Here is a 13,155-nt window from a genome sequence, read left to right as displayed (position 1 = left end):
AGTGACAGTTAAGCCTAAAAGCACTGCTGTGCCTCTGCTGTGTTTGGTTAATAAAACGTAATGGAGTTGAATGAATGAAATACTCCACCGAAAAAAAGAAAATCTACACTCGAGCCCTGTGGGTTTAAAAGGTGAATTTAAAAGTTCACAGCTCCATAACTCAGTCAGGAGGGACGGCAGCAAGTTATAAACCACATCTAATCTGTCTTTTTGAATGTCCAATTACCCATTTTTGATTTCCATTTTTTAATTAAGCTGTGTATATTCATACGTCTTAGTTCACATATGACTCTTTTGGACGTGCAGAAGAGGTTTGACAAGTTTTCTTTCAGTCTATGAAACCATTAAAACGTTTGACTTTTCACATGACGTGGACACCAGAAACCCTTCAGATCCACATGTTCAGCCTATTCCAGGAAGCTAGGGGTTGACTCTGGATTAGCATCCCTTTAGATGCATACCTGCTTGTAGAGTAAGGTTCTGTTCTTGGGTTTGTGGCTGTTGTGCTGGGTGTAGCAGCGACCCAGCGCTGCCAGGTCCTTCATGATGGAGTTCAGCGCCTCCTCGTCATCTGAAAGGCAGAAATACACACGTTAGCTGATTGAAACAGATCTCGATCCTTTGAGGTTCAAAAAGCAGGAACTGAAACAGAAAAGTGTGAACAGTGAGATCGACTCTTTGTGTTCCTGATTTAGAGATTTGACTGGGTGAAGCGTTCTGTTGCTAGGAAAACTGTCGTAATGCTGATCACTCTCAAACTCTGTGGTCTGCATACAAAAGCTGTGAAAGAGCAAAGGTTGTTTAATTATGCAGCATGTGTGACTGGTGCCTGGTGTCACTGGGGGGCAATGCAGCCCCTTGTCTCGCCCGGAGTTTTGCTATTAAACACTTTATTTTGAATCGACGGAGAGACTTCTGGAGCATAATTCATCAGTTCTAATTTTGTTGGGCGCAATCAGACTGACATTGACCTTTTTGCACATAAAACACAACTAAACAGAAGTGTCTGTACGCTCCAACATGAACCGAGCTTGTTGACTTTGACAGAAGATTCAAGTGTGTCTCATATTCATAATTGGCTCCTTAAAGGGGACAGGCCGATAGTTCATTAAAACCTTTCAGTTCAGAAAACCTGCTGGTGAAAGAAAAACGCTCAGCATCTCGGCGCTCTCCACTTCTCACTTCTTTTCTCTCGCTTTGCACTTTTTTTGCCGCACGCCCTCACAAACACACACTAACACACACTCTCCTGTGTAAAGGGGGCAATCACGCAGATGAGCATGTCAGGCATTACCATATCAAGAGACTTTAATAGGACCAATTATCTGAGTGCCGTGATTACAATATAAAGAAGAGGTCGTTGACCTCGGCTCCCGTCGGCCTATCACACGAGCCCCCTGGTGCATTCATTATGGAAACACATACACGTCGCGGTTCACAAGGAAACCGGGCCAGGTGTGTGCCACGCAGCGCAGACAGCACCTGCAGGAAAGACTGCATTCTTCAAAATAAAAGAGAGCTGTGTGTTTGAAACACCTCTGGGAATGTTATTCACAGAGCGTGTGTGGCGATAGTGTGGGCAGCAGATGGGGTCTGAGGCTCCATTTGATCCTGAGCCCTGCTATACGCTGCTTGTGGCCAGCTGTTAGTCGACAGCAGGCCAGTCCGTTAAGGTTCACCCGGGGGACACAGACACAAAAACATAAACTAACCGACTTCTTTCTCAATCCCGCTACTGACCATCTCAAATCAGGTTCTCTCTCCATGCTGATTTCATGTAACGCAGGCGATCTCTTTGTCAAACCAAATTCCAATACATCTGTCTGAGTTAGGTGGCATTTTGGACAATGTCTCCCTCCCACTCCATGGCGTGCTGAAAAAGCCACATCCAGTGCTCGACTGGCAATCTGTCCATTGGATATTTAAATGCTGCATCTTATTTTTTTTAAATCTGGGCAGGCACATAAAACAGAAAATAACTGCCTGGCTGGAGTGCTAACACAACATCAAGAGAAATGTGTTATTTTATAATTTGGATGAACTATCGCTTCAGTGTGAGATGACATAACTTGCAGCTGAGCAGCAAAGCCATCTACGAGGTAATAATTGACTACAGTGAGAAAACGATAAATAGGAAATGTGCCCACACTTCTTTGGAGTATTCCGAGTAAAGAAACGATGCCTTTATTGCTTGTTTGTTGTTGCTGCTCCTACCAGGCCTAATGGCAACCCTCAGCGCCATCAAGCCCGCGAGCATTCACAGATGTTGAACCACATCAACAGCGCACCACACAGGTAGAGGTCATGTTTGACAAGACATTTATAGCAGCAGGAGTAAAGTGAGGAATGACGAAAGTCTCTTTTCCGCTGACCGGCACACTCCCTCCTCTTACAGAAGGAGCTAAATAAGGCTGAGTGATAACACAAGTTAAACACACAAAATCTCAAGCGACAGTGAAAACACAGAGCGCACAGGTAGGAGGACTTGTATGCCTGAATATATAACTTATTATTTTAAAAAAAAAACAGCTGAAAAACAAACCTTAATCACTGATTATATGTGAAAGTAGGGATAATAAAGTAATTATTTTTCTTATCAAAAGAAGTGACATGCTGTGATTGTGCAACATAAGCACATTCCTCTATGTAGCAACAAGTTTACCACTCCATGTGTGGGATGTTTCAAAGCGATAAGACCAGGTAAACGTGAGACAGGTGAGTCACTTGTGCCGTCTTCCCCTCCGAGTTTGTAAAAGACAAAAAGTGACAGTCTGCGGAGGAAAAGTGACATGACACCTCCACGTTTAAACAACCTGCATATCGCCACAGACAAACCACACTTTGCTGTTTGATAGGACATGTTTACAAACCTGACACTCACTGGTAGGACTCACAGAGTTAGAATATAGGCTGTCAGGAGCAGTGGATGACTAAACACCAAACCAGACCTCTCCTTTCCCAACAGGAAGGAACTGAGTCACCGTCTCTGAAAACGAAGCTGGTCTAACCAAATGATTCCACATCATGAAAAAAGAATTGATTGTCGAACGTGGACAGGCATAAAAAACTATACAAGCTAAAAAAAAAAGGGTAGGTGTTCAGAATTTGTTGTTTTTCTTCAATGTTTTCTTCAAAGTTCTGAAAATAAGTTACCATGGTGACATCGTTCACTTTCCTAATTTGCACAAAAACTTTAACAAAAAGCAAAACAGGCCAATAATCAAGCTGCAATATGCATTTACTTATATTCAATTGACTATTAAAGGGATACTTCACCCATTTGCATTAAGCTTTGTATCATTAGAAACCTGTTAGTATTTTTGAATGGTCGTGCATCCAGCCCTCAATTTCCCCTGAGATGGGAAATCTTTGTATTTCTGAGTCTGTAAAGAAGCTTCCAGTGACGCAAAATGACGATTTTTGCGTCACTGGAAGCTGTTGCGGTTAGCGGGGTGAAACTACAACGCTAGTTCCTCAGATTTTCGACCACTGAAGCTACAGACCAATCACAGATCAGTGGGTGGGAACTCACTCCCAGAATCGAAACTTAACATCCGCCATATTGCTTGGAAGCTATGCTAACAGGCTCTATGGAGAAAGCTGGTAATGGCGGAAAAATGTAAATAAAGCGGCGAGACGGCTGCTGCCGACAGGCCGGTCTTGAGTTTTGGCTGCTGCGGGGGCCGGCGCTAGTTGGCCGCTGGGCGTCGCTAGCCCGGCCGTCTATATTGCCGCCGCCAGCTCAGCAGCCGAGACATAATGCCTGCCTGTCGACGGCGGTGAGGACAAGGAGCCGGGGCGGACTGGTAGTGTCGGTGCTCTCACTGTTTGTCTATGGACACAGACATAGAGTCTGTTTCCTGCCAGGAATTTCCAAGATCAATTCTGGAAGAAATTTCGGAACGGAAATGGCCTCATGTGTTGAAGTAAATATGTCTGTAAATGTTTTTATTACTATATTTTCTACTGCTATACTGTATATTTTGGAGAAACTGTAACGATCGAATTTCCCTCTGGGATTAATAAAGTATTTCTGATTCTGAACTAGAGGACCTTAGTGGGAGTGGCCTGCGGTGCTGTGCATTCTGGGATTTGGTGTCTTTCATCCACATGAGCCAAAAAGACACTTTCTGCTTTTTCTCGGCCGAGAAGGCACCAACTTCAAAATGTATTTCACATTTCTACTACATACATGACCCAATGTCAATACAGATTCATGTTTCAACGGGTGAAGTATCCCTTTAAGCCAACATGCCAAATCAAAGCCTAATGATAACTGCACTTGAGACAACTTGACATGTTTTGGGCATTTTCCAAAAAAAACAATGCAACTCATCACTGCCTCCATCTTTATTTTTCATCAGTGCTTCCTCTCTCTCTGTTGACAAGTGTTGTTTCAGCTCAGCCTCCGCAGGCTCAGAGCTCCAGACTACCCTGAGCGCCGGCAGTCAAGGATACAAAACAAACAACACAGTCCTGCATGTGTGTATCTGTGTGTGTGTGTGTGTGTGTGTGTGTGTGTGTGTGTGTGTGTCTTTGTTTGTGTGTATGAGGCCTATGCTGTGAGCTATGGATATTGTCGATGGGGGAGAGTGGGAGGGTCCGTTGGCTAAAGGGGAGGCGGTAAAAGTGTGAGAATTGCGTGGTGATGGCTGCCTTTAAATGAAGTTATTACATCACTGAGGCCTGGTCCACTGACGCTGCCAGGCCGAGGGGCAGCCAAGGCTAACCGCCGGCACAGTGGAGAGCAACCAGCTCACACATCAGTGCCAGGAGCAGCCACACAAACCAATAACAGGAACAGGAGGAACCATGTGTCAATGTGACTACAAATGGTTAATGATTTTTTTTTTTTTTAAATGTTTTTGTATTAATTGGAATGTGTAGAGTTCATTTTCAGTGCTGCTTCTTGTGTCTGGGGTGAAATGTGACTAGAATAAGAAAAGGGGGAATTCCAGGAAGCAGAGCAAAGCGAGCAACATTACACAATGAAGGCCGATTGCTTAGCATTGCATCATCACTCTGAATCTTTCTTTTTTTTTTTTTCTACGGCTCAAGCTGAGGATTGGGGAAGTGGCAGTGGGTGAAATGAAGTTGGAACTCAAGTCCAAGATAGTTAACACAAAAAAAAAAAAACTGTTAATCTTTTGTAGCTGTGACTGCTGTTCAAATTCTCAGCTAAAAGAGAGTTTGGAGTTACAGACGCAGTAAAATAAAAGCAACGTCTTTAAGAGGCCAGTGCTGCAACTTGCAAGCTAACAAAGTGTGTGTAAGGCCCATCCATGCAGCGTCTGTGTGTGTGTGTGTGTGTGTGTGTGTGTGTGTGTGTGTGTGTGTGTGTGTGTGTGTGTGTGTGTGAGACAGGCTGCCTGAATGAAGACATTGTGGGGATTTCCTGGTGCAGAGAGACACATCATGGCAAAGGCATCCTGCAGGATTAGCATCTGGAGCCAAGCGTGTCCTCACTCTGCAGCAGCGCAGGCTGAGCTCTGACGCACAACCCTCACGCACACTTAGATACACACAGCAGCTTTGCGAAGTAAGGCACGCTCTATACTCTCCGTTTACCGTGCTGTTTGTCGAAACTGTACCACATGCTAATTTAACTATTAGTGGGTGTGACGTTCAAGCTCCTAAAGTTAATCTTTCCCTAAGAACAATGGCTCTGATGCAATGCAGGGTATTGTGGGTGTATGACAATTGTGGCACAATTAATGTTTGCACATCGTGCTGAGAGTCTTTTCATTTGGGAATGTCTGCAAACATTTCCATTCACTATCTAAGGGCTGTGGCATTCGCTCTCTCTGCCTGAGAGAACTTGTGTTTTCACTGCACTGTAATGGAAATATAATGAGCTATTAAAGAGGGGCTTTGTGAATACTGACTTTATATCAAAGAGGTAATGTGACAATTTTGGAAAAATGCCCAATCCCTTTTTAGCCAAGAGTAATCTATAGTTTTTTTTTTTTGCATGAAATATGGAGCTAGTGGTCATAGGGCAATTAGCTTTGCAAAAAGACTGGAGGCAAGAGTTACAGCTAGTTTGGCTTTTTTCAACAGAACAACTATGGATACCTCTAGGGCTCAATTACTGTATTTAGCAGGTCTCACCAGAAAATGCACTGAAGAATTCATCTAGTCCATATAAAACAGAAAGTGGGGCGGGGTGACTAATGCGTAAGACTTAGGCTAAAATGCTAACAAAATAGCCTACATGAACATGCTAATGCTAGTCAGTCAAAAAGAGCTTCTTTCCATTTCCTCTACACGAGGATATTTTCTACCCTGTAAATTCATTAAATCGAAGATGTGGAAAACTTTTTCAGAGCTAGCTAGCTTCCTTCCTTTCACTTGGTGTGCTTAAGAACTTTTGCGCCAGAAAGCTGTTTGACTCTGTTGATATAGCGTTTATGCCAGGTTTACCCAAGCTATCTTGACGCACAGATTAAAGTGTAATTTAATAGTCCTCTTATTTAAAGGTTGAAATAAGTTACGACAGTTAACTTGTTTATTTTAATCCCAAAAAACTGCAAGCAAAAGCAATCGATGTTTACCTTGTGAGTTCCTGTGCTGTCCGGGTCCATTTTGGAGACCGTCATCTGTGGAAACAAAGAGAACGCTGTGTATTGGATTACATGAGAAGGAAGTGAAAAATAAAGAGCCAGAGCTGAACACTGTCCTGTGATGTATATTGCATTGGATTTGAGTTTGAATTGTGAGACCACTGATACTTCATCAATATTTTAAGCTTTGTTTACAGAGGTCTGTTGGCAACAAGTTTAGACTACTGTTCCTCCAGAAGTACAGCTACAGTACATGTCATGTACAGTATACATGCAAGCAGTGCTCAGTTGAGAGTCTATTGTTTGGGGTAAACTTTAAAATTGGTTATTGTTATGGACTTATTGGCTTTTATGAATGTATTGTGGAGGCAGGTCAGTGTATAGAGTCATAAATCAGGGACAGAGGTTTGTCCACATCGAGGATTACAGCCTTTGTAAAGGGGGGCATGCGAACTAAGCACTAGTCCACGGGCAGTGCAGCACCCCGTGGTGACTGTTTTTGCCTAGATGTAGGAGTACATATGTGTGTTAACAGCCCTGGTAGGTGTAAATATACAGAAAAAGCAATACTGGGTTCATGTATACGATTTTGATGGATATTTTTTTATAAAACCTGAACCTCCCTTTGGGCAACATGAAGTGGCTGAATTAAGTAATAAAATCAGGAAAACAACATTTTTTAATAACACTGTACAAAAAACAACCCACCTGGAGCTGTTAAAAGCCCACTCACACTTTTCCATGTGTTATTTTTCTCTCTGCTGCACTGTTAGTGTCAGAGGATGTGTATGTTTCTCTGCTGTGTATGTATGCACTGTACAGCAAAACACTTTCAAACACTACTCACCCATGTTTACTGTCATCATCAGGAAGTGGTCCTGTTGAACTCGAGCACAGAGCTCAACTTCTCTCAGCAGGCGAAGATTTCATCCTGAGAGGCAAAAAACACAAAAACAACACAGGCTCAGCATCCAAGAACTGTGACATTTTCCTTCAGCTTGGTGCACATAATAATTCTGATTGTACAAAAACAAAGCCAAAACAGGAAGCAGGTGGCCTCAACACAAAGCCATTTTTCCAATATTAGTGTCACCGCTTCTGTTATTTACTTAATCTTTATTTAACCAGGTTGCTCCCCTGAGATTGACACGTCCTTTTTGTGACAGCTCCTGGCAGACAAATAACAACATGACAGCCAAGTGCTGCATTTGAAGCAACTCATTTTATCCGAATCCTTTCAATGCCCTGTTGTCTCTTTAGTGGCACTTTGAGATACAAAAAGCCAGCAGCAGCGGAGGAACTCTTCAGTGTTTGATGATGGAGGAGCCGCGTGCACTTGAGAGCACACAGTGCAGCAGCGATGACGGCGTGGGTGTTTGCCTGAACGCCTGCCTCAGGTAAAGACGATGTACTTCAAAGACAAAGCTGAAGCCATTTTTATGCATTTAGTTTTGGCTGTCACATCCCGTAATGAGGTGATACAGTACTGAGTCTTATACCTCTGACAGATTTACTCCACCGATCATTGGAGAAAATTCTGCTTTTTTGAGTCACCCTCAAAAATAAATCCAACATTGTATGTGTACCATTATTTACACCATCATTTCATACTGCAGGCTGGTAAAGTCTTTTCCTAAATATCATAGCTACATCAGGCACCACATACTACGCTTCACATGCACACATTTGCATTTCATTGAATGCAGGCTTAGCAAAAAAAAAAAGAGAACAGGAACTACAGAAAGAGCTGTAGTACTGAATTTGAAGAAATTCAAAGATTTGTTGTTGTTTTGAGCTTAGATGCTAATCAAATGGAAGCTGTAGGTTTCAGAAAAGCCAAACAGGTCTTTTCTGTATAACCTCGATCTGAATTAAAGACCAAGTCTATATCAAATAAGCCCACTTATATTTAGCAGGACAGGAAGCGGTACCACCTGGCTCCAATAACCCCGGAAGTCAAATAAACACCACATTCAAAAGATCATAATTATGCCAACAAATGAAGCCTCAGCTCACCAGTAGCTTCCCTCAGATTAGTTGTTAATAGCTTATATGCACACTAAAATATTTGTTTGCCTATTGCACTGCATGTAAATACAGCTCTAACCACTAAATGGTTAGTGCGCCCCATGTATGGAGGTTACAGTCCTTCAAGCTGGTGGACCGAGTTCGGATCCAACCTGTGGCCTCTCCCGCATGTCTACATAAAAGCTCAAAATGCCCCCAAAAAAAGAGTTGAAAAAATAAAAACAACAACAACATAAGTTCATCTCTAAAATAATAATACACTCTATAAATGAGGACAAGCAGCAAAAGGAAATCTGTCACTTCATGAGTCAAAAAAAGTCCCAATGGTCACTTTATGACTCGGCTATTTGAGCATATGACTTTTAATTAGGGTTAAAAGGTTGTCAGAAGTGGGTGATCTGGAGGCTGCTAGTGTTCTGTCACAGATAACGCAGAATCACAGATTGTGTGGTCAGTGGTTTCACAACATTTCAGCTCTAGCGATGTTGCCAACATTTCGTATCAGTAGTTTTTCTTTAAAAAAAAAAAGCTTTCATTCTGAGGTATGACATTTTTTTATACATTTAGAAAATGAAACACTTCTTTCAGGATTCATTGAAAAAGTCCCATTCAAATGTGGTTCGGTTAAAACAGGAATTGCCTGCAGGTCTTGCAGGGAAAAGTATAATAAAGGGAATAAAATAGAAAAAATTATGCGTAGACTACGGAATATAAATAAAGAAATAAGGGAACATAAACGTGTACAGCACATTGAGTTTGTAGAACCTTCAACAAACAAACAAAATCTTTAGAAAAAAAAAAAAAAAAGACTAAAGAGCCTCCTGGGAGATTCAACATTCCCAAGATAATTTCTGTCCGTCTTTCTTAAAGCATCATTTGCTTGTTGTCATGCTCTCTCAAGTGTCTCCAGTTGCATGTTCTTTAGTGTTCTCAAATCCTGAACACTGTGTACGCTTTGTGTCCCTAACATGGAGTACAGACAAAAACACTCCAGCCTCTCTGCAGGGACACAAATTCTTTCTGTGTGTGTGTGTGTGTGTGTGTGTGTGTGTGTGTGTGTGTGTGTGTGTGTGTGTGTGTGTGTGAGCCAGAAAACTTTTCATAAAAGCAATAAAAGGCGGCCACTGGAGCAATTTACAGCCTGAGGGGCAGAGTCACAGGGTGCCAGAGGAGTTTGAACATGGGGAACAGGCTGTGTAGCGCTGTCAGAGGCACGAATCCTAATGGCTGATGGACGGGAAAGCTAAAACATAAAGAGTCTGGGGAGAAACGTTTTAGTGGTGACTACTTTCTGAAAGCAGGGTGCTCCAAATACATCACAAAATAAGCAATACATGTGGGTGAACTAACATTAACCCCCCCAAAAAAATTGTGTTTTTCCCCCCAAAGCTGATACACCTTTGATAGAAGATAGCAAAGAGTGAATTGAAGAGTGAATTGAAGAGCGATGGCGTTTGTTCCAGAGATCTCGGTGTTGGCTGTGCTGCTGACCACACATGAAAGAGATGATGAGCAGCCGCAAGACAGGTGGTCTCCAAACACAGCGATGCCCACTCTCTTGTTGCTACACACACACACACACACACACACAGACAAACAGAACAGCCCCTGTCCTGCGCCAGCGAGTAGCCAGATGGCCCATCTGCTTTGCCCCTCCGCCAAGCAGGGCGCCGGGCTACTGGTGCCCACAGATCGGCAGGCCCAGTTCTCGGCACGCTCCTTGGCAGGCGGGTGACGTGACAGCCCCGCTCGGCGAAGATCAAACGTTACTCGCCCGAAACGGTCTTCTTGCTCTCCAAGAAGCCGGCTGCCTCGCTGCTAGATCACGAGACAGACCCGCAAACGCCACGCACATCCAGAAGTTCTCCCGTCTCCCGTCAAATGTGGAATGATATCGCCGCTCGAGCCAGTGTCTCACTAGCAGAGGCCTCGTCTTTGTCACGGCGTGAGGACTGCGCCGGGATAACAGGAGAAGTTAATTAAAAAGAGCACAATGGAGGATGGGATTCGACGAGGGGTTTTCAGAGAGTTGTGTGAGCCAGACAAAGCAGAGCCGGGCTCTTTCGGCGCACAAACTGAACATTTTTTATTTTCATTGGAATGACTGAACAGGATTCACAGCCAAAGGATATGCAGGCAAGCACGTACATGCATGTGCAAGTAGAATACACTTACAGCTCTGTTACATCACTCTCTAAGCAAGCAAACAGAGCGACGCTGGCTGTCGGTCTCTCAGGGAAACCCCCCCCCCACCCCACCCCTCCAGTGGAAGGTCTAGGTGGCCCGAGCGAGCAATATGACCTCATAAATGACATCACTCTAGGAGTCCCAAACACATTACCGTCCGAGGTCAAATTCTATCTTTGAAACAACACAGATCGTCTGTAACAGCCTTCAAGTGCCAAACTACACCATCCATACAGAGAACCACAGATATCAGGAGGTAGAAAAGGCAAGTTCAATTTAAAACGTTTTAGCGATGAAGACTTGTACTGGCCTTTTTTATTTTTTTATCATGAAACAGGTTTTTATCTGATCGGTTTAAAGAAATATCTGAAAATACAGAGGGACATCGCGGTTGCTTCAACTCCAAGACTTGAAAGAAGCTTAAAAAGGACTCGTGTTTAAATCTGTTTGGTAACACTCTCATCCCTTTCTAGCTCAGGGCAAGAGGAAACGATTTATGCCACTCTCATGTCTGTGCAGTAAACAGGAAGTTGACGCCTTCAGCCAGTTAGCTTAGCTTAGCTTAGCATTAAGACATGATACAGCTAGCCTGACTTGGCTTAAGGGTAACAAAATGTACCTTTACCAAAACCTCATTGGCTCTACCTATAACTATAACTATAAGAAGGCTAAAAGAAGAAGTTGTTGTTTTCTCAAACTCATACTGAGTTATAAATGGTGGGCGGAATTTATTTGACATTAAGACACATTCAGGCTAGCTGTTTCTCAGTTTCCAGAATTTATGCTAAGCTAACTCGCCGCTTGGTCTTGCGTCTAGCTAAATCTTTCTGATGTAAATGTTTGAGTGGTCGTAATCTTCTCTTCTAGCACTTGGCAGGTGTGTTTCCCAAAGTGTCAGACTTTACTTGAGAGTATTTGATGAAGAACGTTTCGTAGGGCACTCTGTACCTCAGTAATTGTTGTAGCAGACGGTGGCATGAACATGACAAGGAACTGGAAACTTCCTTAAAATTCCCCACAGTAGAAACCAGTCTGAATTCATTTTTGTCGATGAGAAAACCCGGTTTAAAGAAGGTTCATCTGGGCAGTGATGTTTGCACTGTATTACCTCTTCATTACTGTGACAGAACTTAAAGCAGACTGGATTTTCACTATAATGGATAACATAATTCAGGCAGTTTGCAGGGGTCTGCTTATTGATTTTCATGTCGAAATGGTTAATTGGCTGTCAGTAGACGCCAGGAACTGTAGACTTAATACATACAAAACATCTAAAATGAAAAACCTGGGTTTTCAAAATGCTTAGCTGAGACAAATGCTTATTAATGAGTCAAACCTACAAAATGACTCTTACGGTAATTTGATGACCAAAATGTATTGCTGACAGTATAGGTTTTAAATGCCGTATCCAACAACAAACCTGCAGTACTGATGAGATCACACATAAATCATCACATGCTGGTGTCATAAAAGGACAGTTAGTAATACCCTGTAGACTGTCTGATATGCAGTGAAGACAGGAAATGAAGGGTGACTACTGAGCCTCAAATACTTGGGTGACTTTCTTCTTTTTTTTTTCTTTAAAAAGGTCAGTGTTGGGGTGTCCTGTCCCCTTAACTCTTGCCAAAACTGCTGAATGGAGCAAATGAGTCATGAGCATTGATGAAGGCGGATTCTGGGAACGCAGACAATAAGTATGTCCTCCTGCACACTGAGCGAGCCAAGGGACGCACTTGAGGATTTCTGGATGGTGGTAGGAGTGCGTGGGCAGGAAAATGTCACTCCATGTGGGGCTGCAGCGCTCGTTTATCAGAGCATTATCTCCCCTTGCTTTGTCTCACAGGAGTGATGGCTGAGAAGAAATCCAAGGTTTACAATGAGACACATGACTAAACAGCTTTCCTGCCAGACAACAAGAGGTTTGTTCTTGTATCAAGTAAATATTTTTTAATTTCAAATAAAGAGATTTTCCTTTTGATTTGATGCCATTCTTTACATATTTGTATCCCTTGTCTCTTCTGCCAATGTATGCTTAATAAAAGGAATTGCAGGGGAGGTGCCTCAGTATCTTTCTTCCGTACTTTCATTTGAAAAATAACAATAATTCACAAACCAGTTTCCCAGAGTCCAAAGTTCTAACTTCAAAAGGCCTCTTTTTGTCCAACCACCTGCCCAAAACCCAAAGGATGCAAATCAGTGTTGAAACAGAAAGTCCTTCTGTTAAAAAAAAAACAAAAAAAACTGGAGGATTTTTTTGCATTTTTTTGCAAACTTCTAGATTATATTGTGGTCATTCATGCTTCTAAGATGTAGAAGATGTATCCCCTCCCTTGGCTTCACTTCCATCAGCTTCAACTGAACTTTGTTGCTCTTCATC

The 13,155-nt window shown here is 42.7% G+C and overlaps 1 protein-coding gene across 1 annotated transcript in view; it reads right to left on the bottom strand.

Annotated features, from left to right (window-relative positions):
• The window catches only part of map3k22 (mitogen-activated protein kinase kinase kinase 22), a 39,920-nt gene that overhangs the window by 19,584 nt on the left and 7,181 nt on the right, over positions 1-13,155 (bottom strand). The window contains exons 2-4 of the mRNA XM_061063931.1: positions 7,411-7,494; positions 6,555-6,599; positions 462-571 (exon numbers count right to left, since the gene is read on the bottom strand). Coding sequence (XP_060919914.1) covers positions 462-571; positions 6,555-6,599; positions 7,411-7,429 — 174 coding nt within the window. The 5' untranslated portion in view covers positions 7,430-7,494. The remainder of the gene's footprint in view (positions 1-461; positions 572-6,554; positions 6,600-7,410; positions 7,495-13,155) is intronic.

The sequence above is a fragment of the Labrus mixtus genome, chromosome 19, assembly GCF_963584025.1.
Source record: "Labrus mixtus chromosome 19, fLabMix1.1, whole genome shotgun sequence".
In the NCBI taxonomy this organism is placed as follows: domain Eukaryota; kingdom Metazoa; phylum Chordata; class Actinopteri; order Labriformes; family Labridae; genus Labrus; species Labrus mixtus.
This window is presented reverse-complemented; position numbering and strand designations above follow the sequence as displayed.